The 22,530-nt window shown below is 42.4% G+C and overlaps 1 protein-coding gene across 5 annotated transcripts in view; it reads left to right on the top strand.

Moving 5' to 3' along the window:
• The window catches only part of PIK3R1 (phosphoinositide-3-kinase regulatory subunit 1), a 64,906-nt gene that overhangs the window by 12,105 nt on the left and 30,271 nt on the right, over positions 1–22,530 (top strand). Inside the window, exon 1 of one of the 5 annotated variants that reach the window (XM_075446832.1) lies at positions 20,607–20,850. The exons of the other annotated variants lie outside the window; for them this stretch is intronic. Within the exon in view, the coding sequence (XP_075302947.1) occupies positions 20,706–20,850 (145 nt within the window). The 5' untranslated portion in view covers positions 20,607–20,705. Of the gene's footprint in view, positions 1–20,606; positions 20,851–22,530 lie in introns of those variants that run through there. 5 annotated transcript variants of the gene reach the window in all.

The following is a 22,530-nucleotide window of genomic DNA, read 5'->3' as shown; positions in this document are numbered from 1 at the left end:
TTACGTATTACTTATTTTGCACTTTGTTATGGAAATGTCTGCATCCTTGCACATTGCCTGAAGTCTTTTGGTAAAGTGTTAGCAGGTGTAACTTTTTGTACTACTTGACTGCTTTTTGTTCAGTCTTTTATGAATGCTGTGTGCAGCAGTCCACAAGAATAGCAACCAAACACTGTTCTGTATTTTCACATACTGATCCACTTTATAAAACAGTTTGCACAGAAGACAGGATTTAAAAATAATATTTAAGCTGACAGCTTTTCAGGTAATAAGGGTCTACAGTTGAAATCCTCAAGACCATTTCAAAAGCACGCTACTACCCTGAAGTAGTTGTGTGTGGTTTCTACACTTCAAAAATGTCTTTTAAGATGTATCTTGTACTTCAAAACTACTATGTAAACTATAGCATGAATGATGAAAAAGGTCTTTAACAGTTTAGTTAGCTGTCAGACAATTTGCTTGTATAATCCACTGGATCTGTTTGTATATGCTTGGCATCATTTGCTGTGTTAGAGCATTTCCCAGAGGTTAATGTCTGAGATAGTTTCTTCACTAGAGATTGTGGCTGTCGAGGGCAAGAAGTGAGATCTACCCTTGGCAGATCTGAACATACCAGTTTCCATCTGTGCTGGCAGATCGCTCAGTGGTGTCCAAAGCTGCTGCTGCAGAAGGCAGACCTGGTGCAGAAAGAGCAGTTACTTCTGGTCCACTCAGCTTCCAGACGATCTTGAGCAGCTATTGTGTTTTTCAGTAAATAGGCAAGGCATAGGTGAGGCTGATTTTTTCTCTGTGGTTTCATTGTATTTCTTTTTTTTTTTTCAAGTTGAGTTTCTGTGTATTGGAAAACCAAACGAAGTTAACTCTGCTTTCTTTTAAAGTTTTGATGCTTCCTTTTAAAAAACATCCACACACTTAAAAATGTAAAGATACTGGCCAAAAGTCTAACTATACTGCTTAAACACGTCAGATTGGTATAATCCAAGGGGTCTTTTACTTGCTCTTTCTCCCCTGTAATAGCAGATTTGTTGGATGCAGCATGCCTGAGCACTCCTGTACTGTGGCCTCCTGCTCCCCAGCTGGGAAGGAAGGGAGAGTAGTGCAGCCTGAGATCTCTATTTGAAGGAGGGAATGCACCTCACAGGAGGCATGGCTGCACTGGTTTTGTATGTCTTGTTTACAGATATAACAGTGGAGTTTATTTGTTTGGGTTAGGAGAGAAAACTCTAGTGCTGTCACCTGTTTCTTCCTAGATCTCCTCATCCCACTTGGACAAGACTGGTAGGTAGCAGACAAGCATGGAGGATTATTCTTGGCAAAGTAACTTTTAAATGGTATCAGATGCTGCAGACCTGTGCTTCAAAGCATGTTACAGCATCTCCAGCAGTCTGTTTCAAAGGGAAGGCTTTTATTTTGTGAAGTTACCTTTTAATTTCCAAACCCTCTTCCTAATCTGTTTTTGGCTGGAGATAGACCAAAGTGCTTAAATTAGGGAATTAATGAAAGAAAATGCTAATTATGCACAGTCATAGTTAAGGCTGCACAGCTGTGTCTGGTTTCGTTATCTTTGTATCCGGGAATGTTCCAGAAATAGGCAGTTAAGGGCAAAGATTTGCAGTCCTTTTCCTACATGCACATGGTGCTCAACCCTGTGACCACACATTCCAGTCATCTGTTGCTAATTCACGATGTTCCTTGTGGTACTCTTGGATGGAGACATGAAAACGTCTGTTATGCTTATGAATTTAGCCTTGAGTTGTCTCCTTGCCGAGACACAGCTGCTTGGCACAGGTGAGGAGCGACAGACGCCGTGGCAAGGTCCCCCATCATTTCCCACTTTTCTCCTAGAAGTCTGGCAAATGCTTGAGGGGGAATCTGCCCTGCTGTGGTCTGCAAAGGGCTGTGAGGCTCCAGGGCACCATAGGGTGCAGAAATGTGCAATCTGCTCCCTTGGTCTTCCCATGTCTGCTGATACAGGAGTAGGGGCCCGGGTTAGGGATGTTGCGAAGAAACTCCCTGGTCTGGTGCGGCCTTCTGACTACTACCCCCTCTTGGTAATGCAGGTTGGCGGGGACGAGGTAGCAGAAAGAAGTCCCAAGGCCATCAAAAGGGACTTCAGGGCACTGGGGCGACTGGTTGAGGGATCAGGGGCGCAGGTGGTGTTTTCCTCCATCCCATCAGTGGCAGGGGACAGCACTGAAAGGGGCAGGAAAACTCACCTGGTTAACAGGTGGCTCAGGGACTGGTGCCATCGGTCAAATTTTGGCTTTTTTGATCATGGGGAGGTATACACAGCACCGGGCCTGCTGGCAACAAGTGGAGTTCAGCTGTCACAAAGGGGGAAAAGAATTCTTGGCCACGAGCTGGCGGGGCTCATTGAGAGGGCTTTAAACTAGGTTCGAAGGGGGAAGGGGATATTGCCCAGCTCACTAGGGATGAGCCTAGGCTTGGAGTGCCAAGGCCAGGGGTGAGATTGACAGCCCAGCTCAAGTGTGTTTACACCAATGCACGTAGTATGGCCAATAAACAGGAGGAGCTGGAAGCCATTATACAGCAGGACGGCTACGACTTGGTCGCCATCACAGAAACGTGGTGGGACAACTCGCATGACTGGCATGCTGTCATAGATGGCTACAGACTCTTTAGGAAAGACAGACCAACAAGGAGAGGTGGGGGAGTTGCTCTATATGTGAGGCAGCAACTGGAATGCATTGAGCTTGGCCTGGGGGCAAGTGAAGAAGGAGTTGAAAGCTTGTGGGTTAGAATTAAGGGACAGGCTCACACGGGTGACATTACGGTGGGTGTATACTACAGGCCACCCGACCAGGAGGAGGAGGTTGATGAAGCCTTCTACAGGCAGCTGCAAGCAGCCTCACAGTCACAGGCTCTGGTTCTCATGGGGGACTTCAACCACCCTGACATCAGCTGGGAAGACCGTACAGCTAGGCAGGCGCAATCCAGGAGGTTCCTACAGAGCATCGATGATAACTTTCTGATGCAAGTGGTGGAGGAACCAACAAGGAAAGGCGCGCTGCTGGACCTCGTGTTAACAAACAAGGAGGGACTGGTGGAGGATGTGAAGGTCGGAGGTAGACTCGGCTGCAGTGACCATGAAATGGTCGAGTTCAGGATCCTGCGTGGAGGAAGCAGGGCGATAAGCAGGATCAAAACCCTGGACCTCAGGAGGGCTGACTTTGGCCTCTTCAAGGAGCTACTGGGAGGAATCCCGTGGGCCAGGGCTCTCGAAGGCAGGGGGGTCCATGAGTGCTGGTCGCTTTTTAAACAACACTTCTTCCATGCACAGGAGCAATGCATCCCCCTGAGAAAGAAATTTAGCAAAGGAGGAAGGAGACCTGCATGGTTAAACAAGGAGCTTCTAGCGGAGATCAGGCAGAAGAGAAAGGTGCATGGCATGTGGAAAGAGGGACAGGCCACTTGGGAAGAGTACAGAAACGTAGTGAGAGCATGCAGGGATGCGACGAGGAAGGCCAACGCTCACCTGGAATTGAAGCTGGCAAGGGATGTCAAAAACAACAAGAAGGGCTTCTTCAACTACATCAGCAGCAAAAGGAAGGCTAGGGACAATGTGGGGCCGCTGCTGAATGAGGCGGGTGTCCTGGTGACGGAGGATGCGGAGAAGGCAGAGCTAATGAATGCCTTCTTGGCTTCAGTCTTCAGTGCTAAGACTGGCCCTCATGAATCCCAGGCCCCGGAGGTAAGAGAGGAAGCCTACAGAGAGGACGACTTTCCCTTGGTCGAGGAGGACTGTGTGAAGGATCGCTTAAGCGATCTGGACATCCACAAATCCATGGGCCCCGATGGAATGCACCCACGAGTGCTGAGGGAGCTGGCGGATGTCATTGCTGAGCCACTCTCCATCATCTTTGAGAGGTCCTGGAAGACAGGAGAGGTGCCCGAGGACTGGAGAAAGGCCAATGTCATTCCAATCTTCAAAAAGGGCAAGAAGGAGGACCCAGGGAACTACAGGGCGGTCAGCCTCACCTCCATCCCGGGAAAGGTGATGGAGCAGCTTATCCTGGAGGCCATCATGAAGCAAGTGGAAGAAAAGAAGGTTATCAGGAGTAGTCAGCATGGATTCACCAAAGGGAAATCATGCCTGACCAATCTGATAGCTTTCTACGATGACATGACTGGCTGGGTAGACGAAGGGAGAGCTGTGGATGTTATCTACCTTGACTTCAGCAAGGCTTTCGACACAGTCTCCCATGATATCCTCCTGGGGAAGCTGAGGAAGTGTGGGCTGGATGAGTGGTCGGTGAAGTGGATAGAGAACTGGCTGAATGGCAGAACTCAGAGGGTTGTCATCAGCGGCGCTGAGTCTAGTTGGAGGCTGGTGACAAGTGGTGTCCCTCAGGGGTCAGTACTGGGCCCAGTCTTGTTTAACTTCTTCATCAACGACCTGGATGAAGAGTTAGAATGTACCCTCAGCAAGTTTGCTGACGACACCAAACTGGGAGGTGTGGTAGATACACCAGAAGGCTGTGCTGCCATTCAGCGTGACCTGGATAGGCTGGAGAGCTGGGCAGAGAGGAAGCTGATGAGGTTCAACAAGGGCAAGTGCAGGGTCCTGCACCTGGGGAGGAACAACCTCATGCACCAGTACAGGCTTGGGGTGGACCTGCTGGAGAGCAGCTCTGCGGAGAGGGACCTGGGTGTCCTGGTGGACGACAGGTTAACTATGAGCCAGCAGTGTGCCCTGGCTGCCAAGAAGGCCAATGGGATCCTGGGTGCATCAGGAAGAGTGTGGCCAGCAGGACAAGGGAGGTTCTCCTTCCCCTCTACACTGCCCTGGTGAGGCCTCATCTGGAGTACTCTGTCCAGTTCTGGGCTCCCCAGTTCAAGAAGGATGAAGAGCTACTGGAGAGAGTCCAGCGGAGGGCTACAAGGATGGTGAGGGGACTGGAGCATCTCCACTACGAGGAGAGGTTGAGGGAACTGGGCTTGTTCAGCCTGAAGAAGAGAAGGATGCGAGGGGACCTTATAAATGCCTACAAATATCTGAAGGGTGGGTGTCAGGAGGATGGGGCCAAGCTCTTTTCAGTGGTGCCCAGCGACAGGACAAGGGGCAATGGGCACAAACTGAGGCACAGGAAGTTCCGTCTGAACATGAGGAGGAACTTCTTCTCTCTGAGGGTGACGGAGCCCTGGAACAGGCTGCCCAGGGAGGTTGTGGAGTCTCCTTCTCTGGAGATATTCAAGACCCGCCTGGACAAGGTCCTGTGCAGCCTGCTGTAGGTGACCCTGCTTCGGCGGGGGGGTTGGACTAGATGACCCACAGAGGTCCCTTCCAACCCCTACTATTCTGTGATTCTGTGATTCTGTGAAAGCTTTGCTAGGACAGGACGCTTTTGGCTGACCAGGCATTGTGCCTCTTACTGTAATACAGTCTTTCATTCTTCATTTCATATTTATTGCACTGTTTGCAATATAGCAGTTCCCGTGAGAGAAACATCAGAAAATGTCATCCATTGACATTTTGAAGCAAGTTATTTTGGGCACTTTGGAGTTGAAGCTGTACAGATATTTGAGTATAATTTAGAATATATTCTTGCCAGTCCAAATCTACTCTGTTGTTCTGAAGCCAGAAGAGGGTAGTCGTTAGCCTACATAAGCAGTTTTCTTACGGAGGGGAAGGTTTAGGGAAGCCTTTTGTTCCAATGCAAGCCAGTTCTGAGAATAAAGGGGTTTTTTAGTGGTCCTTGCAGTCTGGCCTGGTCAATAGAGACAATGTTAAGGAACACATATTCAAAACGGCAAGTAACAAAAACTTCGTCTCAAATATCTGGAAATAAAAGAAATAAAAGGCCCTCTGTTCACTCGGTGAGGGGTCTTCAAGGGCAGAGAGGGATGAATATTTTAATTCGCTTTGCTCTGCTGTTTTTATAATTTATTACCGTTGGTTGAAAGATTAGCATTTCATGTTTTCCTAACTTTCTCTTGGGTCAGACCTAGTGCTGACAACTCCAAAATGCTTGTGGTAGTCTGTGTGAGCTGCCGCCCCTTCTGTGAAATGAGAAATTTTCACAATCCTGTTACTATCAGGATCCTTTTGGAGGGTTATATTAAATCACTGGTTTAGCAATATTTACTACAAAGTGATTAGCATGAAGTCTCTCTTCTTTTGAGCTGCCTACTGGCTTTTGAGAGAGTTCTGACTGTCTGCTAGAGGAACATTTGGCACTCATCTGTTGTGTGTAATACTAATCGTTGTTTTGGACTGCTCTCATAGTGATGGTTAAAAGTCTCTTCTATCTTCGATACTAAAACTTGCTCTGAAAAGGATAGCAGGCTGTGAATGCCTTTCCCTTCCCCAGTGATTTAAGATGCAGGACTTTGAGTTGCATGTACAGTTCAGCAAAAAAGAGGAAGACGGTTACTAACTGTTATGCTTTTTCTCCAGATGTTTCCTCTAAGACAAGTATCTAGGGTTTTATTATGACACAGTAAGAACATGCCAGTAAGACGAGAGTGGTTGGGGGGGGAGTTTGCTGTTCATTGTCTGTTTGATCTAAATAGCCAGTCAAGCAAATATTGTGGTAAATTTTATGGTAGTTCAGATCAAACATGCTCATGCTTGTTAATGTGAGATGCTCTCTTCTAAACAGAGTGTTAAAATGCTTTATTCAAAATCCCTTTGGATGCAAACTAAAAATAAGATTATTTTAAAGTACTGATGGGTTTTTTGTTTACTTAAAAGACTTGTTCATACAAGAAGCAGCAGGCTCCTGTTCTGCTTTCACTTAAATTGGTGGCAAAACCCATTTTGACTTCAGAACGAATGGGATCAGACCTATAGTCAGGGCTTAGCAGCACTGGGACAAATCCCACAGTTCTTACTCGCACTTCTATCAGGCAACATTCCCGTTGCCTTTAGGGTTTGAAGCACAAATGCTAGCTCTGCTCTGAAGAGATTGCAGTATACTATATGATATGAGTGTGCATGAAATACTACATGATAAACACTGATACAGAGAACAGTGCCTGACTGTCCTTTCACCGATTTCTAAGACACAGAAAGGAAACACTGTTGCAATCATCTCTTCAGAGATCCTGGGCTAATGCAGGGCATGGAATTTCACTCGTTAATTCCTGTATCAAATTTATAACTTGTAGATAGATTTAAAGCATATTCCTAATTAGTCCAAACTCCTCCATTTACTACATACTTTATGTAGATGACTTAACTTTTTAGCCATTTACATATATAGTGTATCTATGTATACACACTATATAGCCATTATATACATAGTAATAAGAATTGAAAATTCAGTAGTAGAAATGTCTTCATTTGGGGAACGCACACACATTTAATTGTATTAGGTGATGACACTATAGAGACTATTGTCACCACATTATTTTCTTCCGTTGTATTTAGTTCTCTTCACTAATGCGTTTGAAAAATTTGCTCTGTGCTGCTCGATACTTTGGCAAGGCTGTTTTTGTTCTCATGGCTGCCTGTTTAGGCAACTAGTGTGATGGTAATGAGGGTTTCTTATAACTGAGGAAATTATATGGTGACAGTTTTAGATGTGTATTCTGTTATTGTAACAAATTATTACATTTGTGATAAATACAGAGCTTTATTACCTTGATGCATGTGCGTATATACAGTGAATAGTATACACATGCACTATAGTAGGAGAACATTGTTAAGATTACAAAACTATGCATCTAAAACTTGTGTTTGTACATGTAATTACACCTTCTTGTAGAGTATGCCATCTGATAAAGATTTTAATTACAGTTGCCTGACCCTGTTTCCCACTTATGCTTGCTTTGTTCATTGTCGAGGTCTTCACTGAATGAGAATTGCTTCATTCTGGTTGTTGAGTTTGTGGTCTTGAACCAGCTTTTCTTCACAACCTTCAGGCTCTGCTCTGGAAACAGGCTTCTTCATTGCCTCTACTGCTCCTTCCAGCAATGTGGCTGATAACAGCTTCACAGAGCTTCATATTCACAAATGTTAAGTCATCTTCAGGACACTGTTGTGAGCAAAAGTGTATCATGATTCCTGTGGGGAATGAGGGAAACCAAAAGACAATTAAAAAAAAATACTTTTTAAAGATAGTTTAAGGTTGATTTCTTTGTAATAGGGAGGTCATGGAAAAGCACTTAAAAAACGTGAATCTGGGGACAGAACTCTTAAAGAACTCTTAACTCTAACATTAAATGTTCATTGAGATAAGTAAAACCAGGAAGCAGAACTGCATTAGATTTGACGGTGTAAGGCTCTGTTTGTCACGAGAAGTGAGTACCATCTGCTCACTCGATGGCTGGCTTCAGTTACTGAGTACTGGATGTCCAAGACGATTCCTTGCAGAACAAATCTGCCTGGCATACTTCTGCCTGCATCATCCAGCTTCACCAGCTGGAATCCAAATAAAAGCATCAAAAGCAAAAGAATTATTAGAATGCGAGTGCACAGATTCAGCAGATGTGGTGACATAATTTAGTGTTGCCTCACTTGTTTCCGAGTTCTGAGAATTCAGAGTTGCAAGTTCTCAGTACTTTGTTGTACATGTAAAGCATGCCTTGCAATAGAAATATGCATTTCAGAGACATGCACTTTTTAAGTACCTTTTGCTTTACATTTTTATGGTGCGTCTCTAGTAGTTGCACTTTTTTTCACTGTATCCTAGCTGTGATTCCCAGTGCAGGAATTTTTGCACATGATGACATTATATAGTAAATTACAGTCCTTGAAACCTGATTTTAGTTTTCTAATACCAATCAGTAACTTGCTTACTTGAAAGATGCTTTTGCTACATCTGTGTTCTGCCGTGCTGTAAACTGCAACCATATTTAATCAAGAGGTGTGGCAGTACAACTTCATACCAGTGTGACAGACATTTTTCCTGGATTACTCTGTTGCTAGCATCACACATTAGATTTCTTTTTTGGGAAATACTAGTTTAGAAAGTGGAAATCAATGCGGCTTCAGTGTGGATGATAGATGAGTAATGGGGGAGGTATATGCTCTTGACACCTGGAATGGTTATTTATTAACTTTCCAGACACACTAGCAACATGGCAAGAGTGTTCTGCCATGGAGGAATCTGTGCTGTCTCGCACCAGACCTCTACACCACGTTGGAGAAATTGAAGGATATGCTTACTCCATATGAAGTTGTGGGCACAACCTTTGTGTTTTCAGGTTTTTAGTATTTTGTGTCTTCTGGATACTGATACGGAAATTGCAGGGTCGTTGGGTTTGTGTGTATGAACAAGAGACAGAACTCTGAAGAACCATGGCATGTGATCTTTGAAAACCAAGACTCTATGAATGCATGCTCCTGTGAAAACCCTGAACTGCAAAAATCATTTGTAGTGGGCTAGAGAGGCATTTGACAGATTACGTGCAAGTACATACATGTGTGTTTCATTATTTGATTGCCTTGGGAGACTGGTGTTTAAGTTGGCATATCTACTTATTAAAAGCAAAGTTCTTTGGCTGGCAGGATTACAGAATGCCAGAAGGAGAAAGAGACCAAATGCCAAGAGAGAAAGAGAGAGAGCGTATAATGTGCGGAAAGCATGGAGAAGCCATAAAGCCAGCAGGAACAAGTAGACTTAAATGTGGTTCCAGTTTGTTATATTGGGCTCAAGCTGATAGCCATACAGAAGTAAAAGCATGAAATTCTCTCACTTCAGTATGAATTTAATGTTTTCGAAAATACAGAGTTTTCTGTCATGTTAAGTATGATTTGGTCACCTGTTTGCAGCCTGTCAGAAATCTTCAATCCCTGCTTATTTTTCTGACTGAAATTAACAAAAAAAAAAAAAAAAAGCAGCTTGCTTTGAAGCTTTACAAAGCACTGTCAGACCATGGCATAAGTGGGTGCTCTAACAGGCTCTGAAACTTTGTTGTTAGTCTTGATTAGCTTGATGCAGGACTACAGTATGGACTCCCAGTATATGTTAAATTTCTGCATGTCCTTTGACGGTAACTAATTTGTAGCTATTTAGGGGGAAAACTAAACAACACAAAACAAAAATGAACCCAGTGTTTGTAGGTAGTGGTTTAGAACTACACTATCCTGGAAGGTTTTGGAAGCAGCAGCCAAACAAGCTGAATATGTGTGTCTAGAGAAGTCTACACCTGTGGCCTCACACTTTCTCACTAGAGTTGGGTCCCTCTGCAATCTCAGGCAGCACAGGTTGGAATATTCATTTGGTCGTTTGCATTATTTATTCCTAGCTGAATGCTATTAGAATAACCAGCCTCGTTGGTCTATCCCCTAAGTCTTCTCAATTTGAGAGCAAGATTTGATATGTGGGAAGCTGACTGGTGGAAAGCTGACTGATGTAGTGAAACACAAGAAAGAGAGGAGCAGAAGGGCTGGCTCCCCTGAGAAATCAAGAAATACGCTATTTAAAAAGAAAAGAAAACAAAAAACACAAACAACAAAAAACCCCAAAAAGCACGTCCCTTAAAACAAGGCTGAGATTTAGATGATTGCTCATACTGATCTCTTTAAAAGCGACTATTAGTGGCACATTTACCATGAAATATTAGAACCATTTGAGAGGTGGTAGGCTTCTGTTTAGCAATTCTAAGTCCTGCAAGAATCAGGTACCTGGTGGTAGCATAGCAGAGCTGACCTGAATTACACCAGCTGTCTGCTACATCTGCCTTTTTTGAGGAGCTTCATCTTGTAAAATTCTCAGTAAAGTTCTCTGAAGATGACATGGCTGAGCTAATTAGGATACAAGTTTTTCCAACTTCATGCACAAGTTTGGAAGGTTAAAATTAGAAGGAGAAATAGGTGGAAAGACGCTTGTTCTGATGTAGCAGGCAGTTCATATGAATTACACTTAAAAACAGAGTCATAAGCCTGTTAGAAAAATCAGGTCAGTTTAAAGTTAATGCATTCCTCTTCCTTCCTTTCTCGACAGGGAACTGGTTTTCTGGAAGGACTCTCCACCTGGGAGTCAAGTGAGACATCCTTTCCCTTCTTGCCATGGCCCACATTTAAATAAGTAAATAAATAAATAAATTATTTTAAAAGGCAAAATGAAACAAGAAAGAGGTGTTCCCTTCTGGTAGGGTCAAATAAAGGTAACTGGTTCTTTTTTTTGGCAAAATGGCCAGAGGATTCCTGTTGAGCACAATAACAAAGACAGACATGTAAGACTTCCTTTTTTTTATTTTTTCTCTCTCCCCCCCCCCAGTTGGTTAGCAGGAAAACAACCAGGATATACCTGGCGTTTTGACAGAAGAACAGCCAATTCCCAGTCCTTGCTGGCCAGTGTGGAAGAAGGCTTACTCCTTCTAGCCAGCAGCCTTTCAGCCTCATAAAGCTGCACCTATTTCTTAGTGAGTCATTAACTGGAAGACCTTTTCACACGTTTGATCACATCTTGTGCAAGTCAGAGATGTAATTTTACTCCTTTATTGCATCCTATAACCAACATTCTGAAACTGAGTAATTGTAGATTTAAGCTCTGTTTCTACATATGTGGAAATAGAGATAAATGTATAGGTAGGTAGTGCCATTGTGTTTTCAGATGTGGATGTGTTAGAAGACTTGCTAACTTTCTTGGCAGGAGCAGGATGGTGGAAAAACTGCTGTGGGTTTTTTGTGTGTGTGACCTGTAGAAGCCCTGTACACTTGCAGCACTGAAATATTCAATAGATGAGTGTTTCTTGGCGTGCTCCTTTATACACTCAGTACTCCACTAAATTCAGAGGCAGTCAACTTGAGCATTGATCATGCTCCCCATGAATCTTCTACAGGGACATCAGAGAACATCCACAGCACATTGACCTGTGCTGGAAGAGGCCCTGTAGGGCAGCTGCCTGGTGATAGAGACAAGAAAGGGAAGCAGCAGGTCAGAGTGGTTCTTACTCACCGCTTGAGTCTTTGTAGAGGATGCTAAAAGAGCTTCTGCCTCCTTGTTGTCTTCTGTGGAAGAGCAGCTTTCATTTGATCCGCCTGAGTTAAAAATCACAGGGAAAATGATGTAAATTCTTAAGCAGATGCATATGGGTTTTCAGTTTGCACAGCCCCTCTGCAGTTTAGGCTTTCCAAGACCACTTCCAAAATATTTTTTTTGCAGCTATTTCAGCCTTTTCTGCTCAGCCTCACTCCTTCGCAACACACAGTTGTTTTCAAAAGCGATCCATTTTTCTTTGGTTTAGACCCCAAGAAACTCTTAAACAATGTAGGGTTGCATGGAGGTTGCAAAAGGATTTCTCTAATTTGAAATGCTAAGAATTATGCTTGGGTTTTCTTAGAGAGAGGCTTTGCCTCTTGCTCTTAGTCTCTTTGTGAATTAATGTTCCTAATGCAGACCGAAATCCTTTTCCATACCTCCTTACCCTGACTTCACTTAATCTTTGGCTTGCAGATGGTAATGTAAAAACATAGCCAGTTTTTCATGCTAGATTTCATTAGCACTATCTATGTTGTTATTTTCAATTATTTTTTTATACTTCCTGTAAACATATTTTGCACTATATGAATTTCTGCAATGCAGTGTGCTGAGCATTACAGAAGTGAAGGTCTTTGTCCAGCTGCAGTTAGCCAGTGAGTTGAGACCCTGACTGTTTTGTAAAGGTCCACAAAATTCATTCACTGCTTTAACTACGAAGGTCTAAATTAGAGTTACTTTAGCAGTGGAGCGCAAACAGTGATTTATCGGAGAGAGGTCTTTAAGTTCATGCATTAAGTACATGTACTTCATATTCTGTGACATCCTTTTATATAATATCTTGATGGCGTGAAATATATTAGAATGCAAAATCAACGCTGGCATTGCTATGCAGAGAAATCTCGACAGGTGTATGGTGTGGGTCAAAAAATCTTACAGACCGAGAGTTTTCTTCTTCATCTGAAATTAAAAACAATGATGGGATTAACTCTCTGTAGATCCAATTCAGGAATTTCCTAATAACGTTGTTGTTTCTGTATCTATGTCAGATCAGCCCATGATTTAATGACTGTAAGGATTAACCCAGTTTTACTTTCTTATAAGATTGCCTTTCAGCATTGCTGTATTTCTGTTGCCACAGCTAGAGCCCTGAGATTTTTCTTCTTTGTGTTTTTGTTAATTTTGAAGAGTAGGAAAAAGGCTTGATTAGTTTCCAGAATAGAAAAGTTCTTTTGATGCTGGATTGCTGTTACCGTTGTTTGCATTTTTTTTTTCAGGGTGACTGCTATACACTCATTATTTTTAACTTGCGGTGTACTTATAAATGTTTCCCATAATTCCCAAGATGAAGGAGCTGTTTTGGCTTTTATCTGTCAGCATCTTCTGCCAGTACTTTTATGTAAAACTTCCAGATCTAAACAACTTGACTTCTCAAGCACAGTAATACACACTATCTTTTTCTTGCAGTAGTGAACAGCTTATTCTTTTCCTCTAGATTGCTTGCCTGTGGATAGTTTGAGGGGGATTTGTTGGTGGGTTTTTTCCCCATTAGTTTCTCCACAGCGAAAAGGTAGCAAAACAAAGTATTCTTTTGTAGCAAAACAACACACTGTCCTGAATTTTTATGTGTTATGATTATTGAATAAAAAGAAAATGTTCTAAAATACGCTTCTCAAGCAGAGTTATTATCACAAACTAAGTGATGGCTTTGCATAAGCAACAACTTCGTGGTACCGAAAAAAAGGAAACAGCAGTAAGGAACAGGGCTCCTTTACAGGTGGGATTGGTCAACCTGGAGAGAGTTCCAGCATCCCCAGTATCTCACAGTGAACATCCATCCAGCAGTCCTGTCTCTGTTACAAAGGGCAGATGCTGCTGGAGCACCATTACTAACCATCACCGTGGGTGTGTGGAGAGGGGATTGGGGTTGGTTATTGCCAGGCTGTTTAGAAGAAAATAGATGTCACTGCTTTTTAGGTAAAATGGTTCCAGCATGGGAACTCACTCTGTGAAGTTTTCCTGATGGAGGTCATTGAAATCGTCTCACTGTGACTGGCTGGCTAGAACCTAAGTTTTCCATGCCTCTTGAGATGCACCTCAATATTCCCTCCCTTAAAAGATAGACAGTTATCTCTCACTTACGTGATGAAAGTTTTGAGAAACAACCAAGTATGTATTTCCTTCACCACTGGCTAGGAAGAACTCGAGGACAAGTTGTGGAGCAAAGTACTCGTGCATGGGAAGCTGAGTTGAAATGACTTCGTAGATAATTCACGTTTGGAGAGGAAAGTAAGCAGGAGAATGTTAACCAACTGAACGACAATGTGTTCTTTTACAGTCTGGATAATGCTCCAGGTAATAAATACCTCATCTCTTCAGCTGGGTTCTGTCCCTTGAGAGCACTAGGCTTTGTGTGCTGAAATGGGCAGAGTAATTTCACGGGAAAAATGCTATGTCATTATGTGGAAAGAGGCGAAAGGAAGAACTGAAATAGCACATGCAGCCTTAGTTCTTTGTTGTCTTAAGTTTTGAGTGCTTGACCTTGTGGTCTTGATGCTGTTTTAATGTAGTTTTATGTGTGTGTGTAGTATAGCAGGCATCAGACAGAGGGAGCTTTCCTCCTGATAGCAGGTACAGTGACTACCACAGTGACTGTAGTAAAATAAAATGTGCTAACTTACGTATGGTCTCTTTAAAATAAATTATGCTTTTACTAGAGTTTCACTGTTTCTTTTTTTAAAAAAAAGTCTGGAATGCAGAAGTTAATAGAATGTCATGGCTTTAATATCCTTGGGAAAGATGAGGTAGAGTTTGTGGGAAGGCAGCTGGCATCAATTTTAAGAGACTGCTTAGTTAATCATAAGACCTGTAAGGGAGGTTTTGTTTGTAGAGACCTATCACAAGTTTGTTACCCTTCTGATAAGGGCTTCTAGGTACTACTACTGCAATGGATGTTTAATGACAACAATAACCTGAAGTTTGTGCTGGGAACCTGATAAATAGGTCATGAGGTGCAGCTGCCAATTGATTGTGCTGTTTGTCCTCACACCTGTGCTATCCACACTACACTTGAATATTCAGTGTCATGTATTCTCCTTCTTGATATCAAGTATGGTTTCATGTCAAACTACTGCCAGGAGCTGGAATGGTAAGTTCTTCATTGCAAGTTAGTGTGTCTGAGGAGAACTGGTCCGAGTTACACAAATTCTTGCAGAGCTCAGCTCTTTTCTGAACCTGGAGGTGGAGGAGGGAACATAACAAGCCTCACTTGATGAAAAAAGGCAATGTTTTGCACTTCACTGGGTCCAGCTTCATGGTTGACCCTGTCCTGTCCCTCTCTTACTGTCACCTCTGTCATCGTGTCCTTGCTAGTGGGGAAGCAGTAACTTGGTACCCACACCACATTTCACCTCTCGTCTGCTAATATCTCTCTGACTGAAAACTGCTGTCAGAGAACCTGCAAACGTCAACAAGACACCAAAAGTATGTATTGGCTAGTTGAAATATTTTATTTCTCTGTCCTCAGAATCACGCTCTGAGGACTGTGCTAGCTTGTTCTGTTTAGAGGCATTAACCTGCTCTTCCATGTAAAGTGATGCTCCTCGGGACTGTGAGAACACTGCTACCCGCTGTGCCCCTGCACGTCACACAGGGCTTGGGGTGATCCCTGAGAATGAGGGGTAAGAGGGAATTATGCATCACCCCTGAGAAAAGTGTGGGAAGCCTCTAGCCATGCTCCGTGCTCCAGACCGTGGGAAGGAGATGAGACACACCTCTACGGAGACTGGCTGTAATGAAGCCCTAGTGCCAGCTTGCGTGGGGTTCAGCTCCAGTGGTGTCTGTCCTCAGCCCCCTCTGTGCTCCTCAGCTCGTTGAGTGCCCTCCTCTACTTAGCAGCAGAAAGTAATTTTTTACTACATTCTTGCATATGTTACTGTTTCTGCTTATCTCGCAGCTCTTTGCAAGAACAGTTGAAGAAGCAGATGGCTTTCCCATCTCTTCCTTGGGTTTTTGGAGGGGTTTTTTTTGCAAAACAGTTTATGCGTTATGTATGTCATTATAATGCAGTGTACTGCATGCCAGAGTATTGCACTTTTCTCATCGTTGCACTTAGTTAATGTTATTTGAACAAGCCTTGCAATTTTTCCTCATAACAGGGCTGCTTGTTTCTCTAATCATGTTATTACTAATTGTGAATAGTTGCAGCCATTTCAAATCCTAAATTCAGTTCTAGTTTGAAAAGGGATATTGCAAAAGCTCACCCATAGAGGGAAGCAAAGTACTGTCTTTACAACAGTCTTAACTACAGGCCGCTTTTTAAAATTTATCTGTGCTTCAGTTGAAGCCAACAAAGAACATCTGTTGTCTTATTTATAGCTCCTATTTCTAAGAAGCATATTCTGTAGCAGATGAGAAAAGTGCCTGACAGCTCATAATTCATAAACTTACTGAGATTTAATCTGGTAGAATATTATGTACAGAATTCCTTCCCAGTACATACAGTATCATTTCCCTTTCAACAGATGATAGAAATAGGGCTTTATGAAACATTAAATTAATAGGTGTGAAACATGATTAGCAGCTGCTATTAAAAGTATTAAGCTATTATAAAGGAATATAGTACTCTACACTATGTTGCTTCATGGTTTTATTTTTCTGCTTATTTGCGCAGTTAAAATTTACTCAAGCCAGACACTGTCTTCTTTTTTTTTTTTCTCTCTACACCTTCATTTTGTTTTGTTTTGAAGGAATTCTTTGTTGACTAATGCAGCAGCCTTGTGATAAGCATTCATTTTTATGTCAGAAAAGCGTAAAGAGACCCCAGATTTCTTTTGGGAGAATTGGTACATTATACATTGTGACTTTCTGTATCAAATGAAAGCTTTGTTCTGTCTAATTCTGCCGTCTATAGTTTATAGGGTTTTTTTCTTGCACGAGTCTGTATTTGCCTGGGCTAGTTTCCCCTCTGTTCCCATAGTTGCCCCGTATTCTCCTTAGTTCTAAGAGTGCAGCTGGTGCAACTTAATAAATGGGGGTGAAGAGAGGAATTAGTTCCCCCAGCCCCCCAAAATTCCTGCATAATCACCATGCACATGATATTTTATCAGTCAGATCATTGCTTGCATATATGTGCTGATAACCCTGGAAAGCATCTAGGCAAAGTATTTGGCTTGTCTCAGTTACAGCATTGATTTATACAGGTGACTGTGTCTTTTTCCACATATTATGTGTAGCCAGGATAAAATGAAGTAACATTCAGTTTTTATTCTGACCCTCCTAGATACAATGTGCTGGACTATAGGTGGCCCAGTCATAATACATATAATTTGTCCTCTTGGAAAAATGACTACCTGGCCTTATTCTGTCAAGTGCTACATATATTACAACAAGTTGTGTACATTTTTCTACAAAAGTCAGTTTGAAATGCCCTTTTTCAAGCTTATAGGCGGTGTTGTTGTACCTACCTCATGCAGAGGATTCTGGAGGTACTGGCTTTGCATTTTGCGGAGTGCACTAGGACTGAGTGGAGTTCAGAAGATGATGCTGGTGAGAACTCCTGCAGTCATCATCCTTTGGAATAAGCCCCTTGGAAGAGTTCTCGACACTCTGTGCTACTGATGTAGGATCACAGCAGAAGTATGGATGCTTTAAAAAGCTATTTGAAGTCCAGAAGCTTATTAACAAGAGTATTGTGAGGGCTAAATGTTGTCATTGAGATGCCCTAGGAAGGGTGTTCTGCATTATTGAGGTGTTTCTCCATTGAAGACGAAGGAGTAAGAGCAGTGACAGCTGATGCAGTGAACCATTTTTTCAGTACAGATCTGTATTTCCTTCTGTGGCTAAAATCTTCAGTGTACCACTAGCAGACAACTTCTGAATGAAGTAGTCACTTTGTCCTCTAGTTCATACCCAACTAGAATGAACTAGACTAGTTGAAGTTCATTACACTTACTGACTGATGGAAGAAGTGGGCTGTGCTAGTCTCACAGTATTGAAGGATTTTAGATTTAGTGGTATTTCCATCCGGCTTCCCAGTTGTACTCCAGTCACGTAAGGTCACCAGCAGACATCATTTCCCTGTTCCTTTTCATAGCTCTGAAGTCATTCCTGTCGCAGTAAATCTTGACTCGCAAATATTTTTCTGCCTCTGTAAAAATGGGTTCTTGTGACCCCGAAGGCTGATAGTGTTGGTGGGCCAGACCATTCCTTTTTCTAGTGCTGGGATAGTCTTCACCTCTCTTCATTTCTCCTGGATCTAATCTCCTTTGGCTGCCAAGGCTTCTGTGGTATTCTGAGTCCGCAGTCTTCCTGATTGACGACGTCAGATAAAAATAAAAGACAAGTAATAGTAGACAGACTTATTAAGCCAGTTGTAATGAAGTGTCAAATTCACTGAAGCTTAAATCTCTTTCATATTTTTCCATGAATAGCGATGTCTTTTAAAATCTTTCTAAAGAAACCAGTACTGGAGAAGGTGATTGAGCCCTGAGGAGCTCTTTCTCCTGCTGTTTTCAGTGACGTTTTCAGCGATGTTTTCAGCCTCTATGAGAATTTAACTGTAGCCAAACTAAATCATCTCAGGTCCATAGTGTCCAAGGAGAATTATTTTTGTCTTCCAACAAAATTTGGTATCTATTGCAGTCCTCGATTTATCTGAGACACACAGTGACATCAACTTCTTTGTCTTCACTCTCACCTTCTTGTCTTTCATCCTTGTCCAGTGAAAACCTTTTGCTAATAGCAATTGGGCAGTTCTAAGCACTTTCTTTCCTGTTCTTTTGGTAAATGCATTAGGGTCTCTGAAATTACAAATGCCAAGGCAAGGTTACGATCCTCAAATCTCAGAGTGAGTTTCTCTCTGGTATTTATTTGTAATAACAGACCCATCTTTTTCTGTCTTGGTCTGGCATTGAACCCAAAGCACAGATCTGTATGGAACCTTTCTCCATAGGGTATAGGATTTGGGGATTTTTTATTCTTTCGTACTGTTTTACTGAAAGTAGCTGCAGGAACTTCCTGCTTCGTAAGACTCTAAAGAAACAAATGACGGACTATGAAATGCTCTCTCACTAAGAGCTAGGAGTTTTGTGTCAGTAGGAGTCGTTTCACTCTCTGATGGGGTGTGAGGCTGGTGTGGCCTTTCTGCCCTGGTTGATGGAGGCCAGTGCTGCGAGGCTAGGGCTCTGCATCTGGACCAGCTGCCGACACAGGGCTGTGAGAAGCATTGGGCCATGCCGCCGCACGTGCGGAGGGACCTCGTGGCGCTCTCCAGTGCCACAGCATCCGGACGCGTGTTTCTGCAGGCATGGCTTTTGGAGTGTTCCCGCGCCGTCTCCGGGAGCGCTGCCTACCCTGGTCTGGGGTTCGCCGGCAGCCAGCCGACGGGAGCACGCGGATCTGCCTCGGTTCATGCCACTGCCTTGCAGGCTGTGCAGGAGTACCAAACTGCCCCCATTTCTCATGTGTCTTCACTTGAATTTGACATCGTATGCTCACTTCAGCCATTATGGATTCTTCTTGAAATTCAGACTCTATTTAAGGGAAGATGGGTTATAATAGTAGAACACTTTTTTAATTCTATTTTCCATACCTTGTCAAGAACATAACTGCTGAAATATCAGCATTTCAATCAAGAAAGCAAGCTCCCACGCTTCCCGGAATTTTCAGTAGTGAGCATGGGTGTTGAGCTTTGTGGAAAACCCTTCACTGTGCACAACTTGTCATGCATTATGTGACTGATGGTGCCACTGGCAAAGTATTTTAGGTGCTTGACCAGCCTGTGCTTCTTCATAGTTTGCTGGCTAATCTTGTTGCAGGCATTATCACAACTTTCTTGACAAGGGCCGTTACTTCTGCATTTCTTCTTCTGTGTTAATGAATATGCTTGTGTTTATTATAGTTAATTTGAGTGCTGGTCAAACCATTCACGTTTGGACATACTGTATGATTTTCAAACACGGGTATGTGTAAACCAATGAATGCACAATTCACTATGTTACTGAACACAGCTGCATGCATAAAGAGTGTATCTGCATGCACAGAAGCCAGTTATAATCATCTTAAGACCAGAGCTCTCAAATGTTAGACTTTTATGTAGAGCTGTGTTGTCACTGAATGCAATATATATGCACAAACTTAAATGCCATTTCTGAGAAAAAGAACACCACACATGGAGTAATTTTGACTCAAAGCTAAATTCAACTAATGTTAGTATATAGTTCCTGTAAAATATGTGGAAATTAAGCTCCTTTCCATGGTGTGTATTGTTACGTTTTAAGTTATAATCCTTTTTTTTACATTCATTTTCATTCTTACTCTAGCAGTAATGAAAGATATGGCTCAGAAGTGTCTGAAGCCAAATTCAAGCCTTAAATTTCCACTTGTCGTTGCCAGGTACTAACTCTAAAGTATCTCTTTTTACTGAGAACCCTTCCAAAAGGTGCAGCTGTGTGCTGGTTTCATCTTGCACTTTGTAGCGGTGTTGGCAACCCTTGAACCTAAGGTATGCTCCCGTCTCCCACACATTGCCTTTGCCTTAGAGCTGTTCAGGCCTGTCTGTATCAGGGAGAGGGAAGGATTTGCAGACTGGAGCGAACCCTGGCTTGTGGTTCATCTCATTGGTTCTCACTGTGGCAAGGTAAAAATAGAACTAGTGGAAAATCCAGATTTTATCATGTGTCATCTGAAGCTTCCTTACTATCTGGAGACCCACTACCAGACTTGTGACTAGAAGGAAGACATGAAAACTGTATGACAGCTTAATATTTTGGAGATTGTGGAATTTCAGAAAAATTACAGGAATTTGGGGGAAAAATGATTGCTTTAAGTGAAAAACTGATTCTGGATTGTGGCAAAGGGATCTACAAAGTTGCCCAGATTCTTAAGAGTGGATTTGGTTCTCCAAACCTCTGTGCTGTGCTACAGCGTGCTTCAAAGCAAAAGATACTTTTGAAATCAGGTACTAAAAGCAGGTTGCATGTGCGCTTTTGTTCTCTTCTCTTTTACTAAAACTGACCTATCTGAAAAGTTTTGCTTTCCCTCTGTAGATCTTAATATGCATGCTGAGTTTTCTTCTGGTACACTTTATCTACAATCAGGACTTTTTTAAGGATATCTTGTATTCTGGCTCTGGGAGTGAAATTGGGTTTTTTTCCCCCAAAATTAGGTGTAGTTTTCTTCAGTTTAGCCTCTGCCATTGCCTCTCAGCATTTTGAAATAGAAGGGCACTGTTCCCAAATTTGGTTGTCTTCTGTGTAAATGTTATAAAACGGCTTCAGTTCTAAAAGTGCGGTTAAGTTTTTTTTTTTTTTTGCCTGACAGATGTGTGTTTTGTTAGGCCTTTCGCCTTTAAATTAATATAATTTTCTATTTTGTGCAAAAGTTGGGAAGTTTAAAGTACAAGTCAGTATCATGCTATGAGCTAATTACATTGGAGATGGCTCAATGAGTAGGAAATGCTAGAACAAGTGGGAGGTTAAGTGATTTTAATTTGTTAATGCCATCTCCTACATGCTGATGAAGTGAGTGTTTTTTTCGATGGTGCTGAGCACTAAAACTTTGTGACTTAGATGTATTGTTTTGTCATTGCTGCATTGAAGGTAACTGCAGGTTTTGTACCTGCCATTGTGTATGCGTTTGTGTCTTTTTGCTGTAGAGCTTATACTTACCAGTGTGTGCCTACTGTTAAGAGAGGTGAACATCCTGAGTTCTCAGTCAAATACGTAACTATTTTACAGTTTATGTACTTATGGAATAGATTGTCATTGTTTTAAAAGCTCTCTTCATATCTGAAAGTTCAGTAATGTCCCTCGTAGACAGACGTTTCTAGTTTTGGAGAAAAGGAATGGGGTATAGGAAGGAAGAGACGTCAGAAATCCTCTGAACTCCTAAAATGTTAGTCTTTTTCCAATTGCGTATTTTAGGGTCACAAAGGAATGTTGGAAATCTTTCCTTTTAACCAGCATGACAGTTGCTTTACATATATATGTTCTGTAGGTATGGGTTTTGCATAAATACAAAGGTAAATGCGTAACTGCCAAAAGCTTTTCACTAAGAGTATTATTGATCCAAGAATACTGTGCAGCAAAGAGGTTCAGTAGCAGACTGTGATACAAACCTAGTTTATAAGCTAAGATCCTGCTTAAAGTGTAGATGAAAAGCATGGAGCATCAGGTAGGTTGCAGGAAGAGGCACTCTCTGTTTAGGTAATCTGTGTAAGATCTACATCCAGCCCATTCTTTACGTCTCATGGAGACACACAGTTTTCTGTACTGTCTTTCTTCACCTTGCAAGGGCTTCCTCCCATGAACTGAAGTCTTCCCCTGATGTTGGGTTCTAATTTTTGAGACTTTTTGAGACCTTCGCTTGGACTCTGTCACTTATGTAGAAAATATAAATCCAGTGGGAAATGGAATTATTTTTCTAAGTACATCTTGTTTGTAGGTATTTGGTGTGTATCTCTTGCCATCATTTCAAGGCACAGTTTGATTAATGTGAGAAAGCATAGTCCTCTGCTCTGCTCAGTAGCCTAGATGGACCATCCCTGAACTGCCAAGCTGTGACCTGAAATGTTTCAAATGTCTGTCAAGTTTGACTTCCGTCCTGTGTCTCTGTTTCTCCTTCTGTGTCTCGCCTTTCT

This window comes from Opisthocomus hoazin, chromosome Z (genome assembly GCF_030867145.1).
Source record: "Opisthocomus hoazin isolate bOpiHoa1 chromosome Z, bOpiHoa1.hap1, whole genome shotgun sequence".
NCBI classification, from domain to species: domain Eukaryota; kingdom Metazoa; phylum Chordata; class Aves; order Opisthocomiformes; family Opisthocomidae; genus Opisthocomus; species Opisthocomus hoazin.
Note: the sequence above shows the minus strand (reverse complement) of the source record. Positions and strands in the feature narration are given on the sequence as shown.